The 26064-nt window shown below is 37.8% G+C and overlaps 1 protein-coding gene across 1 annotated transcript in view; it reads left to right on the top strand.

Annotated features, from left to right (window-relative positions):
* LOC133630366 (serine/threonine-protein kinase OSR1-like) overlaps positions 1–24242 on the top strand; it is a 96811-nt gene extending 72569 nt beyond the window's left edge. The window contains exons 8-15 of the mRNA XM_062021936.1: positions 2062–2195; positions 4215–4263; positions 10752–10817; positions 10880–11002; positions 21192–21227; positions 21299–21487; positions 23539–23594; positions 23661–24242. Of these exons, the coding sequence (XP_061877920.1) occupies positions 2062–2195; positions 4215–4263; positions 10752–10817; positions 10880–11002; positions 21192–21227; positions 21299–21487; positions 23539–23594; positions 23661–23730 (723 nt within the window). The 3' untranslated portion in view covers positions 23731–24242. The remainder of the gene's footprint in view (positions 1–2061; positions 2196–4214; positions 4264–10751; positions 10818–10879; positions 11003–21191; positions 21228–21298; positions 21488–23538; positions 23595–23660) is intronic.
* The last annotated feature ends 1822 nt before the right edge of the window (positions 24243–26064 follow it).

Genomic DNA, 26064 nt, shown 5'->3' on the forward strand with positions numbered 1-26064 from the left:
AACGCGCCGGCAATCCATCGTAGCTTTTTGAGCGCCATGTGTAATGTTTTATATTCTCAATGGAACATTTAAAGTTTTGCTGTTGTTTACTGACGTCATCTTGCAGTCCACACGTATCTCTTATGTGTGACTGCCATCTACTGGTCACACTTATCATTACACCATGTACCAAATGAAATAGCTTTGAGGGCAGTAAGCACAACCAGAATTGTTCCGTACATTAGGCGCACCGGGTTATAAGGCGCACTGACAAGTTTTGAGAAAATGAAAGGATTTTAAGTGCGCCTTATAGTCTGAAAAATGCGGTAATTAAAAAAAAAAATCAGAATCAATTTTAAAATATACGTTTGTAGGTAGGGATGTCCGATAATGGCTTTTTGCCGATATCCGATATTCCGATATTGTCCAACTCTTTAATTACCGATACCGATATCAACCGATACCGATATCGGTATCGTGGAATTAACACATTATTATGCCTAATTTGGACAACCAGGTATGGTGAAGATAAGGTACTTTTTTTAAAAATTAGTAAAATAAGATTAATAAATTAAAAACATTTTCTTGAATAAAAAAGAAAGTACAACAATATAAAAACAGTTACGTAGAAACTAGTAATGAATGAAAATGAGTAAAATTAACTGTTAAAGGTTAGTACTATTAGTGGAGCAGCAGCACGCACAATCATGTGTGCTTACGGACTGTATCCCTTGCAGACTGTGTTGATATATATTGATATATAATGTAGGAACCAGAATATTAATAACAGAAAGAAACAACCCTTTTGTGTGAATGAGTGTAAATGGGGGAGGGAGGTTTTTTGGGTTGGTGCACTAATTGTAAGTGTATCTTGTGTTTTTTATGTGGATTTAATAAAAATAAATTAAAAAAAAAAAAAAACGATACCGATAATAAAAAAAAACGATACCGATCATTTCCGATATTACATTTTAACGCATATATCGGCCGATAATATCGGCAGGCCGATATTATCGGACATCTCTATTTGTAGGCCATCTCTATGCAACCAGAAATAGTGTTTCTAACCTTTAAACCTGTTTTGAAAAAGTTTCATTATAATTATTATACCAAATAATATATTGCGAGAATCGATTCTGAATCGAATCGTCACACCAGGTATCGCAATCGAATCGAATCAATGGGTGACTAAAGATTCACACACCAAGCGCCCACGAGGGCTGCACAAAAAAATAAATTCACATCCGAATCGTCATGTCCCAATTCAAAAATCTATAAAAAAAAATTTATTCATTATTTTTGTTGATTTTTATAAGAATACATTTAAAAAAATATGTTTTGTAGGCCATCTCCATGCAACCAGAAATAGCTTTTTCTAACCTTTTGAAAAGGTTTCATTATAATTATTATACCAAATAATACGTTGCGAGAATCGGTTTAAATCGATTCCTAAAGGAATCTCCACCCGAGGAACCGGAAATGGATCGAATAGTTTGGTGTCCAAAGATTCACACTGTCAGGTTCAAACACTGATGACATCTATTAAACAGACAAGAAGCAAGGAATCATGCAGAGACAGAGTTACATTTTGCTCAATGAGGAGAGACGTTTTGGGCTGTACTCTAGTTACAGAAACAACCTACGCTCTAAAGTCCAGCCCACGTGCTCCTCTATTTATTTGGGAGGTCCCTGGTTACATCACTGAGGCTGCTTCTGAAGGAAGGGGGGTAATCTCAGCAGCCCCATTTAGACACAATATATGACTATTCATGAAATGCAAATGTGCAGACACTCGTGATATCGCCCTGTCTCTGCTCAGTCTGCGTCACGGCACTCGATGTTCGCCGTTGGCAGTCAGCAGGCCGGTTCTGGACACAAACACTGATACGAGGCGACTCGCTTTGCACAGATAGAAAAGTACAACTTCAGCACAATTGATGATAACTATAGCAACGGCCTTTAAGCATAAGAGTTGTGTGATAACTTACGCATAATTATTCTAACACACACCCCTAGTAGGACGTGTGTGATGTCAGCTGCCAGTTAAGGACTATTTCAATCAAAGCTCTGCGGTGCGTTCAGGTGTTGATGCTGACGCTGCAGAACGACCCCCCCGGCCTGGAGACCGGCGTCACCGACAAGGAGATGGTGAAGAAATATGGCAAGTCCTTCAGGAAGATGATCTCCATGTGTCTGCAGAAGGATCCGGAGAAGAGGTGATTTTAATAAATATTTGCTCAACACCACACATTCCTCATAAGAATCAATATAAACATTAAAGCTGCAAGCAGCGTTGGTCGGGCCCGCATATTTGGCAGGTGCTAGTTGCTGAAGGATGTCAATCTATGAAATGCAGGTCTAAGTAAAACCTACATAGAGGTTTTTGTTTCATGTCTCTAAGACGTTCCTACCGGAAGTTACAAGCAGTTTTGTCTGTGTTTTCCTCCGAGGAGCAGTTTTGTCTGTGTTTTATTCCTAGGGGGCGCTAGAGCACAATTTTGAGTTTTGGGGTTCGGTTTTTTTATTAGTTCGCAATTTCCGCCAGTCCTGATGTGTGTAAAAAGTTTGGTGAGTTTTGAAGTATTTTAAGGGGGTCAAATTACAGCTCAAAGAGGCAAAAATGAGTGTTTTTATGAAACTTTTTTTTTGAAGGGGTGATTGCCAACTTCCTGTGGATTTTTGCTGAAGGATGTCAGTGTATGAAATCCAGCTCTAAGTCAGACCTACATAGAGGTTTCATGTCTCTACGATATTCGTACTGGGAGTTAGAGGAAGTTGTGTCTGTGTTTTTTTCCTAGGTGCTGCGGCACAGTGGTTATTTTCTTTGAAGGCTCGTAAAATCAAAACCGTAGCACTTATCAAAGCTCTTTGAGTATCCGTCAATCAGAAGGGTTCAATCTCTCTCCTGTAGTAGTTTGAAGCCGAAACGACAAACGCGCTCAGAGGAGATAATGTTTGATGTTTGGTGACCGCTTTTTACAACAATTTTGTTTTGAAGGGGGGATATCAAACTTCCTGTTGATTTTTGCTGAAGGATTTCAATCTGTGAAATGGAGGTCTAAGTGAGACCTACATAGAGGTTTTTGTTTCATGTCTCTAAGACGTTCCTACCAGAAGTTAAAGTTAAAGTACCAATGATTGTCACACACACACTAGGTGTGGTGAAATTTGTCCTCTGCTTTTGACCCATCCCCTTGATCACCCCCTGGGAGGTGAGGGGAGCAGTGGGCAGCAGCGTAGCCGCGCCCGGGAATCATTTTTTGTGATTCAACCCCCAATTCCAACCCTTGATGCTGAGTGCCAAGCAGGGAGGTAATGGGTCCAATTTTTATAGTCTTTGGTATGACCCGGCCGGGGTTTGAACTCACACAAGCAGTTTTGTCTGTGTTTTCCTCTGAGGAGCAGTTTTGTCTCTGTTTTATTCAAAATTGCGCTAGAATTTTGAGCTTTGGGGTTCGTTTTTTTTATTTATTAGATCGCAATTCCCCCCAGTCCTGATGTGTGTGAAAAGTTTGGTGAGTTTTGAAGTATTTTAAGGGGGTCAAATTACAGCTCAAAGAGGCAAAAATTAGTGTTTTTAGTAAACTTTTGTCTTGAAGGGGAAATTGCCAACTTCCTGTTGGTTTTTGCCCGAGAATGTTAAATTATGAAATGTAGGTCTAAGTGAGACCTACATAGAGGTTTTTGTTTCATGTCTCTACGACTTTCCTAGTGGGAGTTACAGGCAGTTTGTTTTTGTTTTTTCCTAGGGGGCACTAAAGCGCAGTTTTGGGGTTTGGTTTTTTTATTAGATGGCAATTTTTGCAGGTCCTGATGTGTGTGTCAAATATGGTGAGTTTTCAAGCATGTTAAGTGGGTCAAACTGCAGCTCGAAGAAGGACTCCTAATGATACTCAATTTACGAACCTAACTGATTCTTGACCCGGGTTTGTAAAGTAAGAGGTTTGTTTGTATAGTGAAGTTACTTTATTCAAGACACCAAGTAAATATGTATAAAGGGTTCCTGACTCGACCAAAGTCCATGTTTTATAAAGCTTTGTACACTTTGAACACATATAGGGCTCCCCCTGGTGGGGAAGTTGTTGAATTACACTTGCGTCAAAATGATGAATCTAAAGCACTGTTTTATATTTCTTCCTTTATTGCTGCCGTATCATCACAAATAATGTTATTTTAACGTCAGTAAAACATGTTTGTCATCCTCCACACCGTTCATTTGCCTTTCTGCTTCCCAGGCCGACGTCCTCCGAGTTGTTGAAGCATAAGTTCTTCACGAAAGCAAAGGTAGGCGACCGAGTGGATTTACCACAGCGCCGTAGGGGTTTAAAAGTCTTATATAAGCGCCGTAGGGGTTTGCTTGATGAGTCACGGTCTGCAAATGAAGACGCCGCCGAGTTTAACACAGCAACAACGCGGGCAGGAAGTGAAACTCCTCCCACTTCCTGTCTGACAAACGTGTCTGACGCAGCGTCGCTGGCATATTTAACCGGTGTTGACAGCGGGGCGTGAGCAGTTGGACCGGAGAAACCGGACTGCTGACTCAGCGCGTCGCACAGGCCAAATCCAGCTTGAGGGCCAAGACTTGCAATACCTCAAGTGTACAGCAGAGGGTGGCGTCGTAGCAACACTCATGCTGCATTGGAGGAAGCTGGGAAGATTTGCAATTTCAATGAAACCACACGAAACACATATTTTCCATATGCAGTGAAACCTCGATTTACGAACTTAATTTGTTCTTGGACAGGGTTTGTAAATTAAAAAGGTTTGTATAGTGAAGCAAATTTCACCATAAGACCAAGTAAATATGACAAATGGGTTCCAGACTCGACAAAAGTCCATTTGAAGACTTTGAACACGTTTTCCATAAGCAGTGAAACCTCGATTTACGAACCTAATTGATTCTTAAACGGGGTTTGTAAATTAAGAGGTTTGTATAGTGAAACACATTTCTTCAAGACGCAAAGTAGATATGAACAATGAGCTCCAGACCCGACAAAAGCCCATTTTGTAGTGAAGCTTTGTACACTTTGATATTAGCCTACTATCAAAATGACTTTATAAGTGTTATATAAGTGTTATAATGAAGACAACACATGATGTGTCTATATTAGCCTACTATCAAAAGAACTTTAAAAGTCTTATATAAGTGTTATAATGAAGACAACACGTGATGTGTCTGTATTAGCCTACTATCAAAAGGACTTTAAAAGTATTTTATATATGTTATAATGAAGACAACATGTGATGTGTCTGTATTAGCCTACTATCAAAAGGACTTTAAAAGTCTTATATATATGTTATAATGAAGACAACACATGATGTGTCTATAACAGCCTACTATCAAAAGAACTTTAAAAGTCCTATATAAGTGTTATAATGAAGGCAACACATGATGTAAGTGTCTATAATAGCCTACTATCAAAATGACTTTAAAAGTCCTATATAAGTGTTATAATGAAGACAACACATGATGTAAGTGTCTATATTAGCCTACTATCAAAATGACTTTAAAAGTCCTATATAAGTGTTATAATGAAGACAACACATGATGTGTCTATAATAGCCTACTATCAAAATGACTTTAAAAGTCTTATATAAGTGTTATAATGAACACAACACATGATGTGTTTATAACAGCCTACTATCAAAAGAACTTTAAAAGTCTTATATAAGTGTTATAATGAAGGCAACACATGATGTGTCTATAATAGCCTACTATCAAAAGGACTTTACAAGTCTTATATAAGTGTTATAATGAACACAACACATGATGTGTTTATAACAGCCTACTATCAAAAGAACTTTAAAAGTCTTATATAAGTGTTATAATGAAGGCAACACATGATGTAAGTGTCTATAATAGCCTACTATCAAAATGACTTTAAAAGTCCTATATAAGTGTTATAATGAAGACAACACATGATGTGTCTATAATAGCCTACTATCAAAAGGACTTTACAAGTCTTATATAAGTGTTATTATGAAGACAACACATGATGTGTCTAACAGCCTACTATCAAAATGACTTTAAAAGTCTTATATAAGTGTTATAATGAAGACAACATGTGATGTGTCTGTATTAGCCTACTATCAAAAGGACTTTAAAAGTGTTATATATGTGTTATAATGAAGACAACACACGATGTGTCTATAACAGCCTACTATCAAAAGGACTTTAAAAGTATTTTATAAGTGTTATAATGACAACAACACATGATGTGTCTATAATAGCCTACTATCAAAATGACTTTAAAAGTCCTATATAAGTGTTATAATGAAGACAACACATGATGTGTCTATAATAGCCTACTATCAAAATTAATATGTGTTGCAGGCTGATGCAAAAATTTGTTGTAATATTTATTCGACACATTTTTACAACATTGGAAAACATTAGTAAAACTTCTCAGAGGGTGATATAACTCCTGGAAATGACCATCTTAGAACGACCAAAGGTATAGATGTGTGTGTCCAAGTTAAAGGAAACGTCTTCTTCTAAAGGATTTATTACAACCGCTGCAAGCTGGGTAATGTTTGCTGTGGTCTGGAACAACACGGCACACAAACAACTATCAGAAATTCAGCCAATATTACATACAGATAATGTGTCATGAGACATGCAACTATAAATGAAATACACAAAGGACATAAGTAAAGGAAATTCAATCATCTCAAATATACCTACTAATGAGGCATAATGATGCAATATGTACATACAGCACGCTTAATAGCATGTTAGCATGAATTAGCTTGCAATCATGCACTGACCAAATATGCCTAATTAGCATCAACAAGGATTCATTCCCGCACAGTATAAAACGTTTGGTGGACAAAATGAGACGGAGTGGCATAAAATACGTCTTACTTTCGGAGAAAGTTGCACATGTAAACAAACAATGGTGAGTTCAAGCACCACTAAAATTAGTAGGACAAATACTGTCACCAGTGAAGGAAGGTATGTGTAATGTTTGTCCACCTACAGAAAACATATTCAAACTAGGGCTGGGTGATATATGGAATATGCTCGATATATTGCGGGTTTGTCTCTGTGCGATATAGAAAATGACTATATCGTGATATTGGAGTATACGTTCTCACGCAGTTGCTTTTAGCTGCGGGCATTACACTACAGGCTCTTCTCACTCTTTCTTGTCTCTCCTTCTCACAGAGACATAAAACAAGCGCACCTTCTTACACACGTCACATACTGTCGCGCGTGCAACGTCATACGCCCTCGCGGAGCAGACAGGTAGCGGCATGGGTAACGTTAGCTGCGATGCCAGCGGAGTGGTGCGAGTGGTAATACGAGAGAGAGAAGGTGCCAATCTGGTAACAAATGAAGGAAGAAGAATTAATTCCCAAGAAAAACAGCACGGGGTTCATTGTCTGGCGGTGGTTTGGCTTCAAGCGGGAAGATGTTGAACAGACAACCCTAATATGTCAACTATGCGTTGCTACAAAAAGTAGCATTACTGCTAATTTGTAGCATCATTTGAAAAGTCGCCCGCTAGAGAATGAAGAGTGCTTGAAACTCCGCATGTCAACATCTGCCGAAGCAACAATTTCCAGATCAACACCGTATGAAAAAAATAGTCAACAACAGAAGGAGATAACGTCCGCAGGAACCTACCACATAGTGAAGGACATACACTATTTGATTTCCTATTATGCAGCTCATTTTTATTTGACACTTATTGAAATATCTTGTGTGACATCATGCACAAAAGTGCACTTTATTTGTTTTTAAACTATTGTAGTGGCGTTCTGTACAAAAAGTGCACTTTAATTGAGTGTTGTTTTGATATGTCATCTTAGTGACATCATGCACAAAAGTGCACTCATAGCTTGTTTCAAAATGTCTCTGACAATCTTGCACTTTCTGTTTTGGAAATGACATGAATGTTTGTGCCACTGCTTAATAACTGTTTCATAAATACACTTTTGCTAAATTGACTTAGTAGCATGAAAGTTTAAAAATGAGCGTATATTAATGCAGTATGAAGAAGAGTGTTTTAATGTAGACACATAGAATCATCATACTGCTGTGATTATATGCATCATTGGCATTGTTAGGCCTATTTTAGGGGGGCTGAAGCCCCCCTAAAATGTTCTTAAGCCCCCCTAAATAATTTGGTGTTAAAAAAAAAATTAAATAAAAATAAAAATTCTATTTTTTATTTTATTTTTATTTTTTTACAAATACATGCCGACATATTCATTATAAAGTGGCCCGAATACGAGTTTAAAATAAATAATCATATAACCTGTCATCATTCACTCAGTTTCCCCTCACTTCATAGCGTAAGGTAGAGAGCCCCTTTAGTGTCCAATCCATTCCACTTGTTCATATAGAAAATGCCCACATCACTCAAAATCCAGTCCGCATTTTCTCTGCGACCTTTCTTGCGGTCCTGCAGGTGTGCGAAGCACATTAGCACACAGCACTGCAGAACAAGAACCTTGTGTCTGCAATTGTAAATAATTTAGTTTTTTAAGTTTTGTGTTTCTTGTAGAATCTATATACAGTTAAAATAATGAAAAAAACATAATTAAATATATTTGTTTTATTGTATTGTTACATTAATAGCTGTTGTATTATTATAGGATGGCTTGTTAAACATTTCATAGGATTTTCAGAGGGTGGAAAAACCAAGACATTTAATGTAAAATGAATAAATACATAAAAAGAAAAAGAAAAAAAATCCCAGGGAGCATTTAATTTCGTCCCGTGCATTTTTTTTACCGTCCCCGGGACGACGGGACTACGTTACTCTCAAGCCCTGGAAGTTGCATTTTATTGTTTGCATTGTTTGTTTCAGCTTTGCACTTTGAAGACGGTCCCTCAGCTCTTTGACAGCTTTGGCTCTTTTTCAGATCAGCAGACTAAGTCTTTCTTATTTACAGTATATATAAACCTTTCTCATTTCTATTCAGACTTCCATATATATTTAATTTCCTTAACGGCTTGCCATAATATATATATATATAAATATATTATATACAAGCCAAATTATCCCGATCCAGATATTACTTTAATTCAAGTAATTAAGTAATATTTCAAGGGCTTGAATTTACAACCATTTTAGTCACATATGTTCCCAAAATGTAATCTGTGCAACTTCAAAATATTTGGGAACAAACAATTATTGTATTGTGAGCGAAAGTCGTGTCATTAGCCTCTATGTTGTGAATGAATAACATAGAGCAGGAGTCACCAACGCGGTGCCCGCGGGCACCAGGTCGCCCGTAAGGACCAGATGAGTCGCCCGCTGGCCTGTTCTAAAAATAGCTCAAATAGCAGCACTTACCAGTGAGCTGCCTCCTATTTTTTAAATTGTATTTATTTCCTAGTGTGACAGTCCTAACTGTCGTGCAGGTTCTCAGGACCACCCAGGGAAGACATTGTCGTGAGACGGTTTAGACTTCTTTATTATTTCAATCACAGAGTCTTTTGCGTGCTTTTCAGCAGCTGCCTTTTTTCTCACGTGAGCACACGAATGGTTTCCTCCCGTCCGCCGTCTGCTTTTCAGCAGCACGTCGCCGTCGTTTGCGTGGCAGCAGAGGACGGTTTCCTCCCGTCCGCCGTCTTTCTCCGTCTCCTTTCTTGATGTTCACGTCTCTCGCCCTTTTACACGGTCCGAGAGGGTGATTGCACTGTCCACAGCTGCGCGCTCCACGCACCTTGTGCTGATGGCGGCGTCGCTCCCAGCGCACCCCGCCTTGCCGCTTGCTCGTCCACGCCTCCTCGCCGCCATCTTGGAACGGGCGCCGTCGGTCCGCCGGCCCCGCCTCCCCACAACTAGCAAGCTGGTCTCGCTTTGCTCGACATTTTTAATTCTAAGAGAGACAAAACTCAAATAGAATTTGAAAATCCAAGAAAATATTTTAAAGACTTGGTCTTCACCTGTTTAAATAAATTCATTTATTTTTTTACTTTGCTTCTTATAACTTTCAGAAAGACAGTTTTAGAGAAAAAATACAACCTTAAAAATGATTTTAGGATTTTTAAACACATATACCTTTTTACCTTTTAAATTCCTTCCTCTTCTTTCCTGACAATTTAAATCAATGTTGAAGTAAATTTATTTTTGAAAGAATAATAAATACATTTTAATTTAATTCTTCATTTTAGCTTCTGTTTTTTCGACGAAGAATATTTGTGAAATATTTCTTCAAACTTATTATGATTAAAATTCAAAAAAAATATTCTGGCAAATCTAGAAAATCTGTAGAATCAAATTAAAATCTTATTTCAAAGTCTTTTGAATTTCTTTTAAAATTTTTGTTCTGGAAAATCTAGAAGAAATAATGATTTGTCTTTGTTAGAAATATAGCTTGGTCCAATTTGTTATATATTCTAACAAAGTGCAGATTGGATTTTAACCTATTTAAAACATGTCATCAAAATTCTAAAATTAATCTTAATCAGGAAAAATTACTAATGATGTTCCATAAATTTTTATTTTTTATTTTTTTTTATTTTACATGAGTTATTATTTGTACAAACATGGTGCAAAGTAATTCATGATTTGTTAAAAAAATGTTTGTGGCTCGCTAGTTAAAATGGGATATTGTGTGTCTTAGAAGTGATCATTTGAAAATGTTCAATTTGAAAAATGTGCACTTAGAGAAAATATAAAAATAAAGTGTTGCATATTGATATTTATCTGTTTCTATATATATTTAATGTGAGAAATCATTAAGATGATCAGTGTTTCCACAATGATAAATATAATTAATTATTAATAATAACATTATTTCCTCTGTGACAGACTCATGACTACCTTCTGGAGAAGCTTCTCCATCGGGCTCCCACGATAACGGAGCGCTCCAAAAGGGTAGGCGCCGCTCTTCTCCCCGCCGACGGCGTCCTTCTAATGAGGCCGGCGTGCTCCCACAGGTGCGGCGCGTGCCGGGCTCCAGCGGGCGTCTGCACAAGACGGAGGACGGCGAGTGGGAGTGGAGCGACGACGAGCTGGACGAGGAGAGCGAGGAAGGCAAAGCGGCGGTGGCCGCCCTGAGGGTGAGTGCGGCCCGAGCGCGGCCTCACGTCACGTTTGTCCTCGCTCGCGTCAGCAAGTGTCACGCGTGTGCGGCATCTCACCTGTGTGTGTGTGTGTTCTGTTTGACGGCGAAGGAGCAGCAGGTGAAGCCTGTCGGCGCCCCCCGCCGACAAGTGCGCTTCTCCTACCCGCTGGAGATTCCTGCGCCCAGGGTTGTTCACTTGCCGCCACGATACAGATGGCGTTCCCCTAATGAGGAAGCACTCTCGCTAGCTAGGCAGGGACACAACAATAATAATAATAATAATTAGGGATGTCCGATAATGGCTTTTTGCCGATATCTGATATTCCGATATCGTCCAACTCTTTAATTACCGATACCGATATCAACCGATACCGATATCAACCGATATATGCAGTCGTGGAATTAACACATTACTATACCTAATTTGGACAACCAGGTATGGTGAAGATAAGGTACTTTTAAAAAAAAAAAAAAAAATAAGATAATTAAATTAAAAACATTTTCTTGAATAAAAAAGAAAGTAAAACAATATAAAAACAGTTACATAGAAACTAGTAATGAATGAAAATGAGTAAAATTAACTGTTAAAGGTTAGTACTATTAGTGGACCAGCAGCACGCACAATCATGTGTGCTTACGGACTGTATCCCTTGCAGACTGTATTGATATATATTGATATATAATGTAGGAACCAGAATATTGATAACAGAAAGAAATGGGGGGAGGGAGGTTTTTTGGGTTGGTGCACTAATTGTAAGTGTATCTTGTGTTTTTTATGTTCATTTAATAAATAAAAAAAATAAATAAAAAAAACACAAAAAAAAACGATACAGATAATAAAAAAAACGATGCCGATAATTTCCAATATTACATTTTAACGCATTTATCGGCCGATAATATCGGACATCCCTAATAATAATAGATTTTATTTGTAAAAAGCTCTTTACATTGAGCAAACAACCTCAAAGTGCTACAGTGTATTAAAAAAAATATTAAAAAAAATTAAAAAAAATAAAAACTAGAACATCCTAATACAGACCTGGGCATTCTGCGGCCCGCGGGCCGCATCCGGCCCTTTGTGCGTCCCTGTCCGGCCCGCGTGAGGCCAATTATAAATTACAAAATAAATTTTAAAAAGTATCTATGTCGAGTGTGCAATACAACGGTGCTGCTTTTGTTTTGAAAATCGTTATTTGTATTACTTCCGTGTGGACGTATGCGTGTGCGTGATTGTGAGTGAATGTGAACAGCTGCAATCATTAATTAAAAAATAAAGTTGAAAAAACATCTATGTCGTGCGCGCAATACAACTGTGCTGCTTTTATTTTGAAAATTATTCTTTATGGGCGTGTGTCCGCGTGTAACCTGCGAGTGAAGGTGCACATGCAGCGACAAGTGATGCACGGTTTACACCCGTGACGCTAAAAAGAGAAAAGTTGATGAAGAATGGCGTGTTTCCAACAAGACATGGACTGCCAAGCAACGTTCCCTCTAAGGTGCGTGCCTGCGCAATTGCGCACTGCTAGCGCCTGCTGCGCGCAGCAAATATATGCCGCGCACCAAATCAAATCCCATCTGAATTCTAAACAAAATAAACATATTTATTCTATGTAATTTTGCAATGCAACTTTGAGTGACAGTGACAACAAGCGGCCCTAACGGTGTTCGTCAACACCGTTCAATTGAACACCGTTCAATTATTGTAACGTCTATCGAGATGCTTCGAGGACAGGAATTATATCGATCACTTTATTGAGCAAAACTGTTTATATTCGGCCAGAACCACACCAAAAACATAAGTAAAACACTTCTATCTCGAAAAACTAGTCATTTTCTGCCGTACAAACCAGGCCAAAACCAACTTGTCATCTGCCACCAACACGCATAGCACTAAACCACTGGTGCGTTTATGGCCACACAAAAAGTCGGACAACTCAAACACCACACAAAGTTACACTATGACTCCTCAGTCATACGTGTGCTTATTTTACTGTCATTTATTATTAATGTTAATTTATTTATATTAGTCATGGAATGCTGTTACACACACTATGTTGAAGTATTACTTTTATTATTAATTATTATTATTATTATTTATCTTACGGTATATATCAAAAATAATATTGAGCAAAATTTTATTGAAATATTGTCGATGCGGCCCTCCAGCAGTGCTCGGGTTGCTCATGCGGCCCCCGGTAAAAATTAATTGCCCACCCCTGTCCTAATACCTAGAACTAGTATGCATATATCTAAAAAGAAGGGTTTTTAAGCCTTTTTTAAAAGCATTCACAGTCTGTGGTGCCCTCAGGTGGTCAGGGAGAGCGTTCCACAGACTGGGAGCGGCGTAGCAGAAAGTTCGTAGCTTTGTCCTCGGAGGTTGGAGGAGGTTAGCCTGTCCGGGGCGGAGGTGTCGTGTGGAGGATTTGGGGGTGAGTGGTTCTTTGAGGTAGAGGGGGGGCATTTCCATGGAGGCACTGGTGGGTTAGTAGGGAGACTTTGCATTCAATCCTGGTCGGTAAAGGGATTTGAGAATTGGTGTGATATGGTCGTATTTCCGCACCATACCTGACAACCCTCCCGGATTTTCCGGGAGACTCCCGAAATTCAGCGCCTCTCCCGAAAACCTCCCGGGACAAATATTCTCCTGAAAATCTCCTGATTTTCAGCCGGCGCTGGAGGCCACGCCCCCTCCTGAGTGAGGACATCCCTTTTTCACGTCCGCTTTCCCACGATATAAACAGCGTGCCTGCCCAATCACGTTATTCCATACGAGGCGTCCGGCATACCGCCGAGGAGCGTGGTGCAGGTGGAGAAGATCTTCTCGGCGCCCGTGTTGGCGCACACGTTGCCAAAGCCGACGCCGGTCAGGCTGCTGAGGGTGAAGTAGAGGGCGGCGATGTACGAGCTGCGCACCGACGGGCCGCCGACCGTGTTGTTGACGTAGGGCAGTGGTCCCCGGCCACGCGGGCCGATTAGTACCGAGCCGCACAAGAAATAAAAAAATTAAAAAAGTATAATTATTTTTTGTATTAAATCAACGTAAAAAACACAATATATACATTATATATCAATATAGATCGATACAGTCTGCAGGGATACAGTCCGTAAGCACACATGATTGTATTTCTTTATGAAAAAAATAAATAAATAAAAAAATCTAAGCGCTAAGGGTGAACAAAAAATCGATTGAATCGCGATTTTTATTCATCTCGATTACAAAATCGATTCATATTTTTCAAAAATGATTAAAAGAAAGAAAATATGTCTTATTAAAATAATAATAATAATGCTTTTTTTCCCCTACACTTTGAACCCAGCGGCTAATAAAACGGTGCGGCTAATTTATGGACTTTTCTTCGCTGACGGCCATAATGCAAATGGTTAAAAAAAACAATCACGCAAAGGCGCTAAAACGGTGTGTTGTTGTTTGTGCTATTGCGCCATCTTTTGGATGAGTTCGCTCACTGCAGGTGCTGCTGGGTGAATGGGAATTAAAGCTTTGAACCGGAAGTACAAGTGTCGTTCCGTCTGCTAGCCGTCCATAGCGTATCTACTCGGATGGATTCTTCATTCATCAGTCCAAGCAATGTTTATAAGTTTCACAATATAACTAAAACAAGTCTTACTTACTAAAGCGTCCCATGTGTGATGTCTGTAGGAGTGTTTTCACGCACATTTGCACGTGCTGTCGTAATGTAATCAAGCTAGCGTCGTTAGCATTAGCTAATATGCCAACACGTTTACTGGTGTCTGTGTTAGTGTTATTAACTTACGACGGCAATCTTTTTGTATTGTTTCAGTTCCACAAATTTCTCCTTAAATTCACCAAAATGTCACCGTGGAGTTTTACAATATAACTACAACAAGTCTTATTTACTAAATATTCCCATGTATGACGTCTGTAGGTGTGTTTTCTTTTTTTTTTTTTTTTCATTTTATTTTTATTGACATCCAGCATCAGACATTCCTATCCATTACATCATAGTCACATAATTCATATACATCTATTGTCTACCCCAGTGGTCCCCAACCACCGGGCCGCGGCCCGGGACCGATTGGTACCGGCACAAGAAATTAAAAAAAAAAAAAAAAAAATTTTTTTATTTTTTTTTATTTTTTTTTTTTAAATGAAATCAACATAAAAAACAAAATATATAAATTATATATCAATATAGATCAATACAGTCTGCAGGGATACAGTCCGTAAGCAAACATGATTGTATTTATTTATGTAAAAAAAAGAAAGAAAAAAAAAAAAATTGTTTTTTTTAAATACACCCCCCCCCAAACCAGTCCTCTCCACCAGCCCCCCCCAAACAAAATATTTTTGTTTATATCCCACCCATACCACCCACCTCCCCCCCCAAGAAAGAAGGAAAGAACAAAAAAAACAAAGTAATATCTAAAAATACATCGATTAAATAAACAAAGAAAAAAAGAAAATAAATAATAATACATTAATAATAATAATAATCAGAAATAAAATAAAATATAAACAGATATATATATATATATATACACATACACACATATACATACATATAAATATATATATATATATATATATATATATATATATACACACATATATATACATACATACATACATATACACATAGGGAGTAATCCCTTTTTTTTTTTTTCTCAATACAATCACTAATTTTTAAAATTAAAGTCAGGTTTATGGGGCGTGACATAGTTGACCCAATTCTCCCAGTATGAAGTAAATTTCTCCAATTTATAATTAATAAAGGCAGTTATATTCTCCATTTTATATAGGAGCGTTTTCAAGCATATTTGTACGTGCTGTCGTCATGTAATGACGCTAGCGTCGTTAGCATTAGCTAATATGCTAACACGTTTACTCGTGTCTCTGTTAGTATTATTCATTTAGAATGGCATTCTTTTTCTAGTGTTTTCACTTTCACAAATTTCTTCAGTAAATTCACCAAAACGTCACCGTGGAGTTATGGAGTCTGTATAGCTGATTGGAGACCATGACTTCTGTTTTGTTTGATCAGCCGTTTTACTGCCGTGTCACAGACACCGTTTGGAAACAATTAAGATACGTAAATAAACATTTACAGAATATTTCTGTAGAAATAACTCATTTCACGACGTATACATCTGCGACTAATATACGGGGGGGGGGGGAATTTCCTCTGAAATTCAGTGGGTGCGACTTATATACCGGTCTATAGTCCAGAAAGTAGGGTAAATTTACTGTATATTCATATATTATTTTACTGTTACGAAGGCAGCCTTACCTCAATGAAGACTAGTTTGACCCGCCGTTCTCAAACGTACACACGGTGACGTAGGCAAGCAATGTTCACCGAGAGTTGTTCTTCCTGGAAGCCATCTGTATTTGTTTGGATCCTCTCTCTTCTCTTATTTTGAAACTCCTATTAAAATCACATCCAATCAGTTGCAACTTGCACTTACCGAATGGTTTTGCTTCAGTTGTGCTCTGCTTTGCCGTCAGCGACATGTCGGCAAACTGGACCTGTTGTGTTCGAAATCAGTGCGTTATTGTTTTGTGTGCGCTCAACTTACTAACGAGGCCCGCCTTCAAAGTGCTCAGTTTGCCCTCATGTCGGACTGCAAGGTGCCTGACTAAAACCTTCCTCCTTTGCTTGCTGGTTTCACAGTTTGATCACATAACGGTGTCAACTAAATGTAGACGGGAACCTTTCTTATTTCCACGTACTTTAGTCGTCACACACACACACACACACACACACACACACACACACACACACACACACACACACACACACACACACACACACACACACACACACACACACACACACACACACACACACACACACACATACAGGTTATCATTTGGAATGGGGACCAAGTTTTTGATCATCACTTGTGGGGACCACCCTTTCTACAGGTTGTGGAGGCATAAAAACAAATGAGGTAAAATGGCCACTGCCCAGTTAGCTCATACACGTCTTTAAATCTCTGGATTGATAAGTAATGTGCCGATCATTCTTACTGGGGACCCTGGGGGAAAAGAGTTAATATGGTTCATGGGGACCAAATTTTAATAATTTTGCATAATTCACACAAATTTGTACGTGACTACTGAGGACCATTTATTTTTTAAAAAAAAAAGTTCAAATTAAATATGACATGATGGATGATCCAAACTAACCAGTAGGGCTGTGAATCTTTGGGTGTCCCACGATTCGATTCAAAATCGATTTTTTTTTCAATTCAACACGATTCTCGATTCAAAAACGATTTTTTTTCCCGTTTCAAAAGGATTCTCTATTCATTCAATACATAGATTTGAGCAGGATCTACCCCAGTCTCCTGACATGCAAGCAGAGTAGTAGATTTTTGTAAAAAGCTTTTATAATTGTAAAGGACAATGTTTTATCAACTGATTGCAATAATGTACATTTGTTTGAACTATTAAATGAACCAAAAATATGACTTATTTAGGGCTGCAACAACTAATCGATTAAAATCGATTATTGAAATAGTTGCCGATTAATTTAGTCATCGATTCGTTGGATCTATGCTATGCGCATGCGCAGAGGTTTTTTTTGTTTGTTTGTTTTTTTTAATTTTTAATTTTTAATTTTTATTTTTATTTTTTTTACTAAACCTTTTTTATAAACTGCAACATTTACAAACAGCTGAGAAACAATCATCAAAATAAGTATGGTGCCAGTATGCTGTTTTTTTTCCAATAAAATACTGGATAGGATAGAAATGTAGTTTGTCTCTTTTATCCGAGTATTAATCGATTAATCGAAGTAATAATCGACAGATTAATCGATTATCAAATTAATCGTTAGTTGCAGCCCTAGACTTATTTTATCTTTGTGAAAATATTGGACACAGTGTGTTGTCAAGCTTATGAGATGCGATGCAAGTGTAAGCCACTGTGACGCTATTGTTCATTTTTTTTTAAATTTTTATAAATGTCTAATGATAATGTCAATGAGGGATTTTTAATCACTGCTATGTTGAAATTGTAACTAATATTGATACTGTTGTTGATAATATTCATTTTTGTTTCACTACTTTTGGTTTGTTCTGTGTGGTGTTTGTGTCTCCTCTCAATTGCTCTGTTTATTGCAGTTCTGAGTGTTGCTGGGTCGGGTTTGGTTTTGGAATTGGATTCCATTGTTATGGTATTGCTGTGTATTGTTTTGTTGGATTGATTAATTAAAAAAATTAATATAAAAAAATAAAATAAATAAATTTAAAAAAATAGATTTTTTAAAAATGAGTATCGATTCTGAATCGCACAACGTGAGAATCGCAATTCGAATTCGAATCGATTTTTTGTTATGGTATTGCTGTGTATTGTTTTGTTGGATTGATTAATTAAAAAAATTAATATAAAAAAAAAATTAAAAAAAATAAAATAAATAAATTAAAAAAAATAGATTTTTTAAAAATGAGAATCGATTCTGAATCGCACAACGTGAGAATCGCGATTCAAATTCGAATCGATTTTTTCCCCACACCCCTACTAACCAGTAAACACGTTTTATGGGCCAAAGCTTAAAATTCACTTAGGCATCTTTGGAATGGATCTGACTATCATTTAAAAAGGTTTCCCTTTAGGGGACCTGTTTTTTGTCCCCTTACCGTCAGAGGTCCCCTAAAAGTGACTGTGTAAACAGAGCAATGTCCCCATTAAGTAAGCATTGCCAGAACACACACACACACACACACACACATGCACACACACTTTAAATGAAAACAAAGCAGGCAGGACTAGAAGACACTTAACCCTTGGGGATACCGGCACCTTTTTTGGGTCTTTTTATTGCCATTGAAGATGACATCATGCATCAGAATATGGCCACAAGAGTTGTAAGAGAATTAATTAGCATTGTCCTTTTTATGCCAAGTTATTTTTAGCATAAGCTATCGAGGGGGTATACATTGGAGTTCCCTTTTGTCCCCCATTGACTCCCTTTATAACGGCCATTTTTCAAAACACTGTAAACCTGTTATTTTATCATCCTTGTCCATGAACACGGAATTTTTGTGAATTATATTTATATAGCGCTTTTCTCTAGTGACTCCAAGCGCTTTACATTGTGAAACCCAATATCTAAGTTACATTTAAACCAGTGTGGGTGGCACTGGGAGCAGGTGGGTAAAGTGTCTTGCCCAAGGATACAACGGCAGTGACTAGGTTGGCAGGAGCGGGGATCGAACCTGGAACCCTCTAGTTGCTGGCACGGCCACTCTACCAACCGAGCTATACCGCCCATCCAGGCATTTCCCTTCGAAATACGTGCAAATCCTATTAGAGTTGTAATTTGACCCCTCAACCACTAGATAGCCCCAGAGTACCATAAAGTACCATATAGTCATAGTAGACACATAGTTGCCTTGACAACCATGTCATAAAACTGATGTTGCTATAGTGACATCAGAGTCGTGTGCATGTGCTCACAGAAATAGCATGCTTTTGCCTTAAAACTGGTTTGGTTTTCTTTGACATAAAAGGGCATAAAACAAACCAAAAAACATCAACTTCATATCGACTGATGGATCTGAAGTTTATACAGAGATTTAAGGGCTGAAAGTTAAAACAAATAAAAATAATAGATATGACTTTTAAGACTTTAGACCGGGACCTTGAACACTCACCCCATCTGGGAGATCCCCAAGGGTTAAACAAGGGAGGCCTTTGACTCTCCTTTAACTTCCTGTGTCCTTTAACTTCCTGTGTGTCCTTTAACTTCCTGTGTGCCTTTTACTTCCTGTGTGTCCTTTACTTCCTGTGTGTCCTTTAACTTCCTGTGTGCCTTTTACTTCCTGTGTGTCCTTTACTTCCTGTGTGTCCTTTAACTTCCTGTGTGCCTTTAACTTCCTGTGTGCCCATTACTTCCTGTGTGCCTTTAACTTCCTGTGTGCCCATTACTTCCTGTGCCTTTAACTTCCTGTGTGCCCATTACTTCCTGTATCTTCTTACTTCCTGTGTGTCCATTACTTCCTGTATCTTCTTACTTCCTGTGTCCATTACTTCCTGTGTCTTCCTACTTCCTGTGTGTCCATTACTTCCTGCATCTTCTTACTTCTTTTGTGTCCATTACTTCCTGTGTGTCCATTACTTCCTGCATCTTCTTACTTCCTGTGTGTCCATTACTTCCTGTGTGCCCATTACTTCCTGTGTCCATTATGTCCCGTATCTTCTTACTTCCTGTGTGTCCATTACTTACGGCATCTTCTTACTTCCTGCGTGTCCAATACTTCCTGTGTGCCCATTACTTCCTGCATCTTCTGACTTCCTGTGTGTCCATTACTTCCTGTATCTTCTTACTTCCTGTGTGTCCATTACTTCCTGCATCTTCTTACTTCCTTTGTGTCCATTACTTCCTGTGTGCCCATTACTTCCTGTATCTTCTTACTTCCTGTGTGTCCATTACTTCCTGCATCTTCTTACTTCCTTTGTGTCCATTACTTCCTGTGTGCTGCATCTTCTTACTTCCTGTGTCCATTATGTCCTGTATCTTCTTACTTCCTGCGTGTCCATTACTTCTTGCTTCTTGTGTGTCCATTACTTCTTGTGTGTACATTACTTCCTGTGTGCCCATGACTTCCTGTGTGTCCATTACTTCCTGTGTGTACATTACTTCCTGTGTGCCCATGACTTCCTGTGTGTCCATTACTTCCTGTGTACATTACTTCCTGTGTGCCCATGACTTCCTGTGTGTCCATGACTTCCTGTGTGTACATTACTTCCTGTGTGCCCATGACTTCCTGTGTGTCCATTACTTCCTGTGTGTACATTACTTCGTGTGTGCCCATTACTTACTGTGTGTCCATTACTTCCTGTGTGTTCATTACTTCCTGTGTGTACATTACTTCCTGTGTGCCTATTACTTCCTGTGTGTACATTACTTCCTGTGTGTCCATTACTTCCTGTGTGTCCTTTACTTCCTGTGTGTACATGACTTCCTGTGTGCCCATTACTTCCTGTGTGTCCATGACTTCCTGTGTGTACATGACTTCCTGTGTGCCCATTACTTCCTGTGTGCCCATTACTTCCTGTGTGTACATTACTTCCTGTGTGTCCATTACTTCCTGTGTGCCCATGACTTCCTGTGTGCCCATGACTTCCTGTGTGTCCATGACTTCCTGTAAATCCCCACAGTACTGAGCGCACATTCTTACACATGTTTGTCTTTCAGTCTCCGAGGGTGAAGGAGGCCCCACAGAACTCAGAGGTACGTCAGTATTTTTCTTCATAGTCATTGTGGGACACGTGCTGGCTTCTTGATCGCCCTTTCTCCTTCAGTTTTTCCAGACCACGGACACTTTAAGCGTCCCGCTTCCTCCCGCTCCCGCTGTCGGCCGAGCAGAACTACCTCAGACTGCAGGAAGCACCTTCCCGCTGCAGCCCGCGCCCGTCGGCCATCAGTGCTCGCCACACACGCCGTTGCACACGACAGACGGACCCACGACCACGACTGTCGCTCCTACACAGGTGTCACTCTCTCATTTTGACTTGGTTCTTTCTCACGTGCTGGCGCGATACAAGCAGTCCTGCAGCGTCTTTACTTGTGTGTGATATCATGTGCGATACAATCAGTCCTGCAGGGTGTTTACTTGTGTGTGATATCATGTGCGATACAAGCAGTCCTGCAGCGTGTTTACTTGTGTGTGATATCATGTGTGATACAAGCAGTCCTGCAGCGTGTTTACTTGTGTGATATAATGTGCGATACAAGCAGTCCTGCAGCGTGTTTACTTGTGTGTGATATCATGTGTGATACAAACAGTCCTGCAGCGTGTTTTTTGTGTGTGATATCACATGCGATACAAGCAGTCCTGCAGCGTGTTTACTTGTGTGTGATATCATGTGCGATACAAGCAGTCCTGCAGCGTGTTTACTTGTGTGTTATACAAGCAGTCCTACGGCGTGTTTACATGTGTGTGTGATATCGTGTGCGATACAAGATACAAGCAGTCCTGCAGCGTGTTTACTTGGGTGTAATATCATGTGCGGTACAAGCAGTCCTGTAGCGTGTTTACTTGTGTGTGATATCATGTGTGATACAAGCAGTCCTGCAGCGTGTTTTTTGTGTGTGATATCACATGCGATACAAGCAGTCCTGCAGCGTGTTTACTTGTGTGTGATATCATGTGTGATACAAGCAGTCCTGCAGCGTGTTTATTTGTGTGTGATATCATGTGCGGTACAAGCAGTCCTGCAGAGGGTTTACTTGTTAAGTGAAGTGAATTATATTTATATAGTGCTTTTCTCTAGTGACTCAAAGCGCTTTACATAGTGAAACCCAATATCTAAGTTACATTTAAACCAGTTGTGTGTGGTATCATGTGCGATACAAGCAGTCCTGCAGCATGTTTACTTGTGTGTGATACAAGCAGTCCTACGGCGTGTTTACATGTGTGTGTGATATCGTGTGCGATACAAGCAGTCCAGCAGCGTGTTTGTGTGTGATAGCTCGTGCGATACAAGCAGTCCTGCAGCATGTTTACTTGTGTGTGATATCATGTGCAGTACAAGCAGTCCTGCAGAGTGTTTACTTGTGTGTGATATCATTTACCATAGAAGCAGTCCTGCAGCGTGTTTACTTGGGTGTGATATCATGTGCGATACAAGCGGTTTTTCAGCGTGTTTACTTGTGTGTGTGATATCATGTGCGATACAAGCAGTCCTGCAGTGTGTTTACTTCTGTGTGATATCATGTGCGATATAAGCAGTCCTGCAGTGTGTGTGATATCATGTGTGATACAAGCAGTCATGCAGCGTGTTTACTTGTGTGTGTGATATCATGTGCGATACAAGCAGTCCTGCAGTGTGTTTACTTCTGTGTGATATCATGTGCAATATAAGCAGTCCTGCAGTGTGTGTGATATCATGTGTGATACAAGCAGTCATGCAGCGTGTTTACTTGTGTGTGTGATATCATGTGCGATGCAAGCAATCCTGCAGCGTGTTTACTTGTGTGATGTGATATGTGCGATACAAGCAGTCCTACAGCGTGTTTACTTGTGTGTGGTATCATATGCGATACAAGCAGTCCTGCAGCGTGTTCACTTGTGTAATGTGATATGTGCGATACAAGCAGTTCTGCAGTGTGTTTACTTGTGTGTGATATCATGCGCGATACAAGCAGTCCTGCAGTGTGTTTACTTGTGTGTGATATCATTTATTTTCAAGCATAAAATGTCTGAAAGAAGTAAAAATATCAGTACTGCGGTAGAATTGGCCACTAAATGAGACCCAACCTCTCAGAGTGTGCTGTTTAGTATCGTGGTCTCTGATTGGCTCAGCCTCAAGCAGCATTACTATACTGGATTAAAGGTTATTTCTGGTCAAAAAAATCATATTCAGAATGTAGTAAACAAGTTTTTATGCTGTAATTGAGAATATATTAGATTTATAATGAATAATTCCTACTACAGCGAAAGGCATGTACCATTGCAAGGCCCAGAATCAATTAACAGCAATTCCAATTAAGGATGTTTTACATTTCACTTCCTGTAAAAATGTTGTGTGTGTTCCTGCAGCTTCCTGTCTCCACCAGCAACCAGACGCTTCCCATTAGTTTGGTTTTACGGTTAAGGTGCGTTTCACTGCCTGCTCCTTTTCACTTGGAGGATTTTTATTTGTATTTTTTTCATCCATGCAGAAATTTAAAGAAAGAACTCAACGACATTCGCTTTGAGTTCATGCCGGGCAGAGGTAAGCGGAAGGAATGATGTTTACAATACTTCAAAGTGTGGCCCTAGGGCCATTTGCGGCCCACTGCTTATTTCTTAATAGCCCACGGCACATTCTGAAAATACTGTTAAAAAAAAAAAAACATTAAAAAGTGGAATAAAAGAGCAAACAGGTGAAATGTAACAAGAAAAAGTTGCAATGTTGACTCTAATAACACAAAAGTGACATGTAGGCTGTTTTTTTATACTGTCATTGTTCAAAAAATTATAATAAATCAAAATCAATGTTGTGAATTATTGACATATTCTAGGCTCCAATTACCACTTTTAAATATTTTGGGGGAACAAATTGCATAGTTTGTGTTTGCCATGAAAAAAGTTTTCTTAATAATAAAAAAAAAAGGGCCAAAAAAATAAAACACAAAAATAAAAAAAATCATGTAAAAATAATAAAAAGGTATAATCGACAGATAGATCTGAAGTTGATCTGCAGATTTAAGCATTGAGAGTGAAAAAAATAAATAATGTATGGCTTATTTTTAACGCTTTTATGAGTGGGACCCTTTTGGATCCCCAATCATTTTATAACTATCATTGCTCAAATAAAAATAATGAAATAAAATGTATGTTGTTTTGAATTATTGACATATTCAAGACTCCAATTTTTTCACATCAAATATTTCACTTACAAATATTTTTTGGGAAAATACTGCATATTTTATTTAATCTCCATTAAAATTTTTTGGGTTTTTTTTTCAGTTTTTTTTTTTACAAAAAGGGCATACAATAAATAAAAAACCCAATGTAAAAATTATTTTAAAAAGTATAATCGACGAATACATCTGAAGTTGATCTAGAGAATTAAGCAGTGAAAGTAAAATAAAATAATAGTGTATGACTTATTTTTAACACTTTTATGAGTGGGACCCTTTTGGATCATTTTAGTGTTTTTTTTTTATTTTTTAAACTAATAATAATGAATTTAAATTAATGTTGTTATGAATGATTGACTTATTTAGGGCTCCAGTTATTTTACATCAAATATTTCACTTAGAATTTTTTTGGTGGAAAATACTGCATATTTTAATTAATCTTCATTAAAATGTTTTTATTTTTATTTTTTTATTTATTATATTTTTTACAAAAAGGGCATAAAAAAACCCCCAAAAAAACATGTAAAAATTATTTTAAAAAGTATAATCGACGAATAAATCTGAAGTTGATCTAGAGAATTAAGCAGTGAAAGTAAAATAAAATAATAATGTATGACTTACTGTATTTTTAACACTTTTATGAGTGGGACCCTTTTGGATCATTTTAGTGTTTTTTTTTTTTTTTAAACTAATAATAATGAATTTAAATTAATGTTGTTATGAATGATTGACTTATTTAGGGCTCCAGTTACTTTACATCAAATATTTCACTTAGAATTTTTTTGGGGGAAAATACTGCATATTTTATTTAATCTTCATTAAAATGTTTTTATTTTTATTTATTTTTTTACAAAAAGGGCATAAAAAAAATAAAAAAAACCATGTAAAAATTATTTTAAAAAGTATCTGAAGTTGATCTAGAGAATTAAGCAGTGAAAGTAAAATAAAATAATAATGTATGACTTATTTTTAACACTTTTATGAGTGGGACCCTTTTGGATCATTTTAGTGTTTGTTTTTTTTAAACTAATAATGATGAATTTATATTAATGTTGTTATGAATGATTGACTTATTTAGGGCTCCAGTTACTTTACATCAAATATTTCACTTAGAATTTTTTGGGGGGAAAATACTGCATATTTTATTTAATCTCCACTAAAATGTTTTTTATTTTATTTATTTTTGTAATTTTTTTTTTACAAAAAGGGCATAAAACCCCCCCCCCAAAAAACATGTAAAAATTATTTTAAAAAGTATAATCGACGAATACATCTGAAGTTGATCCAGAGAATTATGCAGTGAAAGTAAAATAAAATAATAATGTATGACTTATTTTTAACACTTTTATGAGTGGGACCCTTTTGGATCATTTTAGTGTTTTTTTTTTTTTAACTAATAATGATGAATTTAAATTAATGTTGTTATGAATGTTTGACTTATTTAGGGCTCCAGTTACTTTACATCAAATATTCCACTTTGAAATATTTTTTGAGGGGAAATATTTCATATTTTGGGTGTTTGCCATTAAAAAAACATTTATTTGACAAAAGGGCATAAAATAAACAAACAAAAACATGTAAAAAAATAAAATAAAAACGCATAACTGACAGCTAGATCTGAAGTTGATCTCGAGATTTAAGCGTTGAGAGTAAAACACATAAATATTGTATGGCTTATTTTAAACGCTTTTATGAGTGGGACCCTTTTGGATCCCCAATC

Source organism: Entelurus aequoreus, linkage group LG15 (genome assembly GCF_033978785.1).
Source record: "Entelurus aequoreus isolate RoL-2023_Sb linkage group LG15, RoL_Eaeq_v1.1, whole genome shotgun sequence".
Taxonomy (NCBI): Eukaryota; Metazoa; Chordata; class Actinopteri; order Syngnathiformes; family Syngnathidae; genus Entelurus; species Entelurus aequoreus.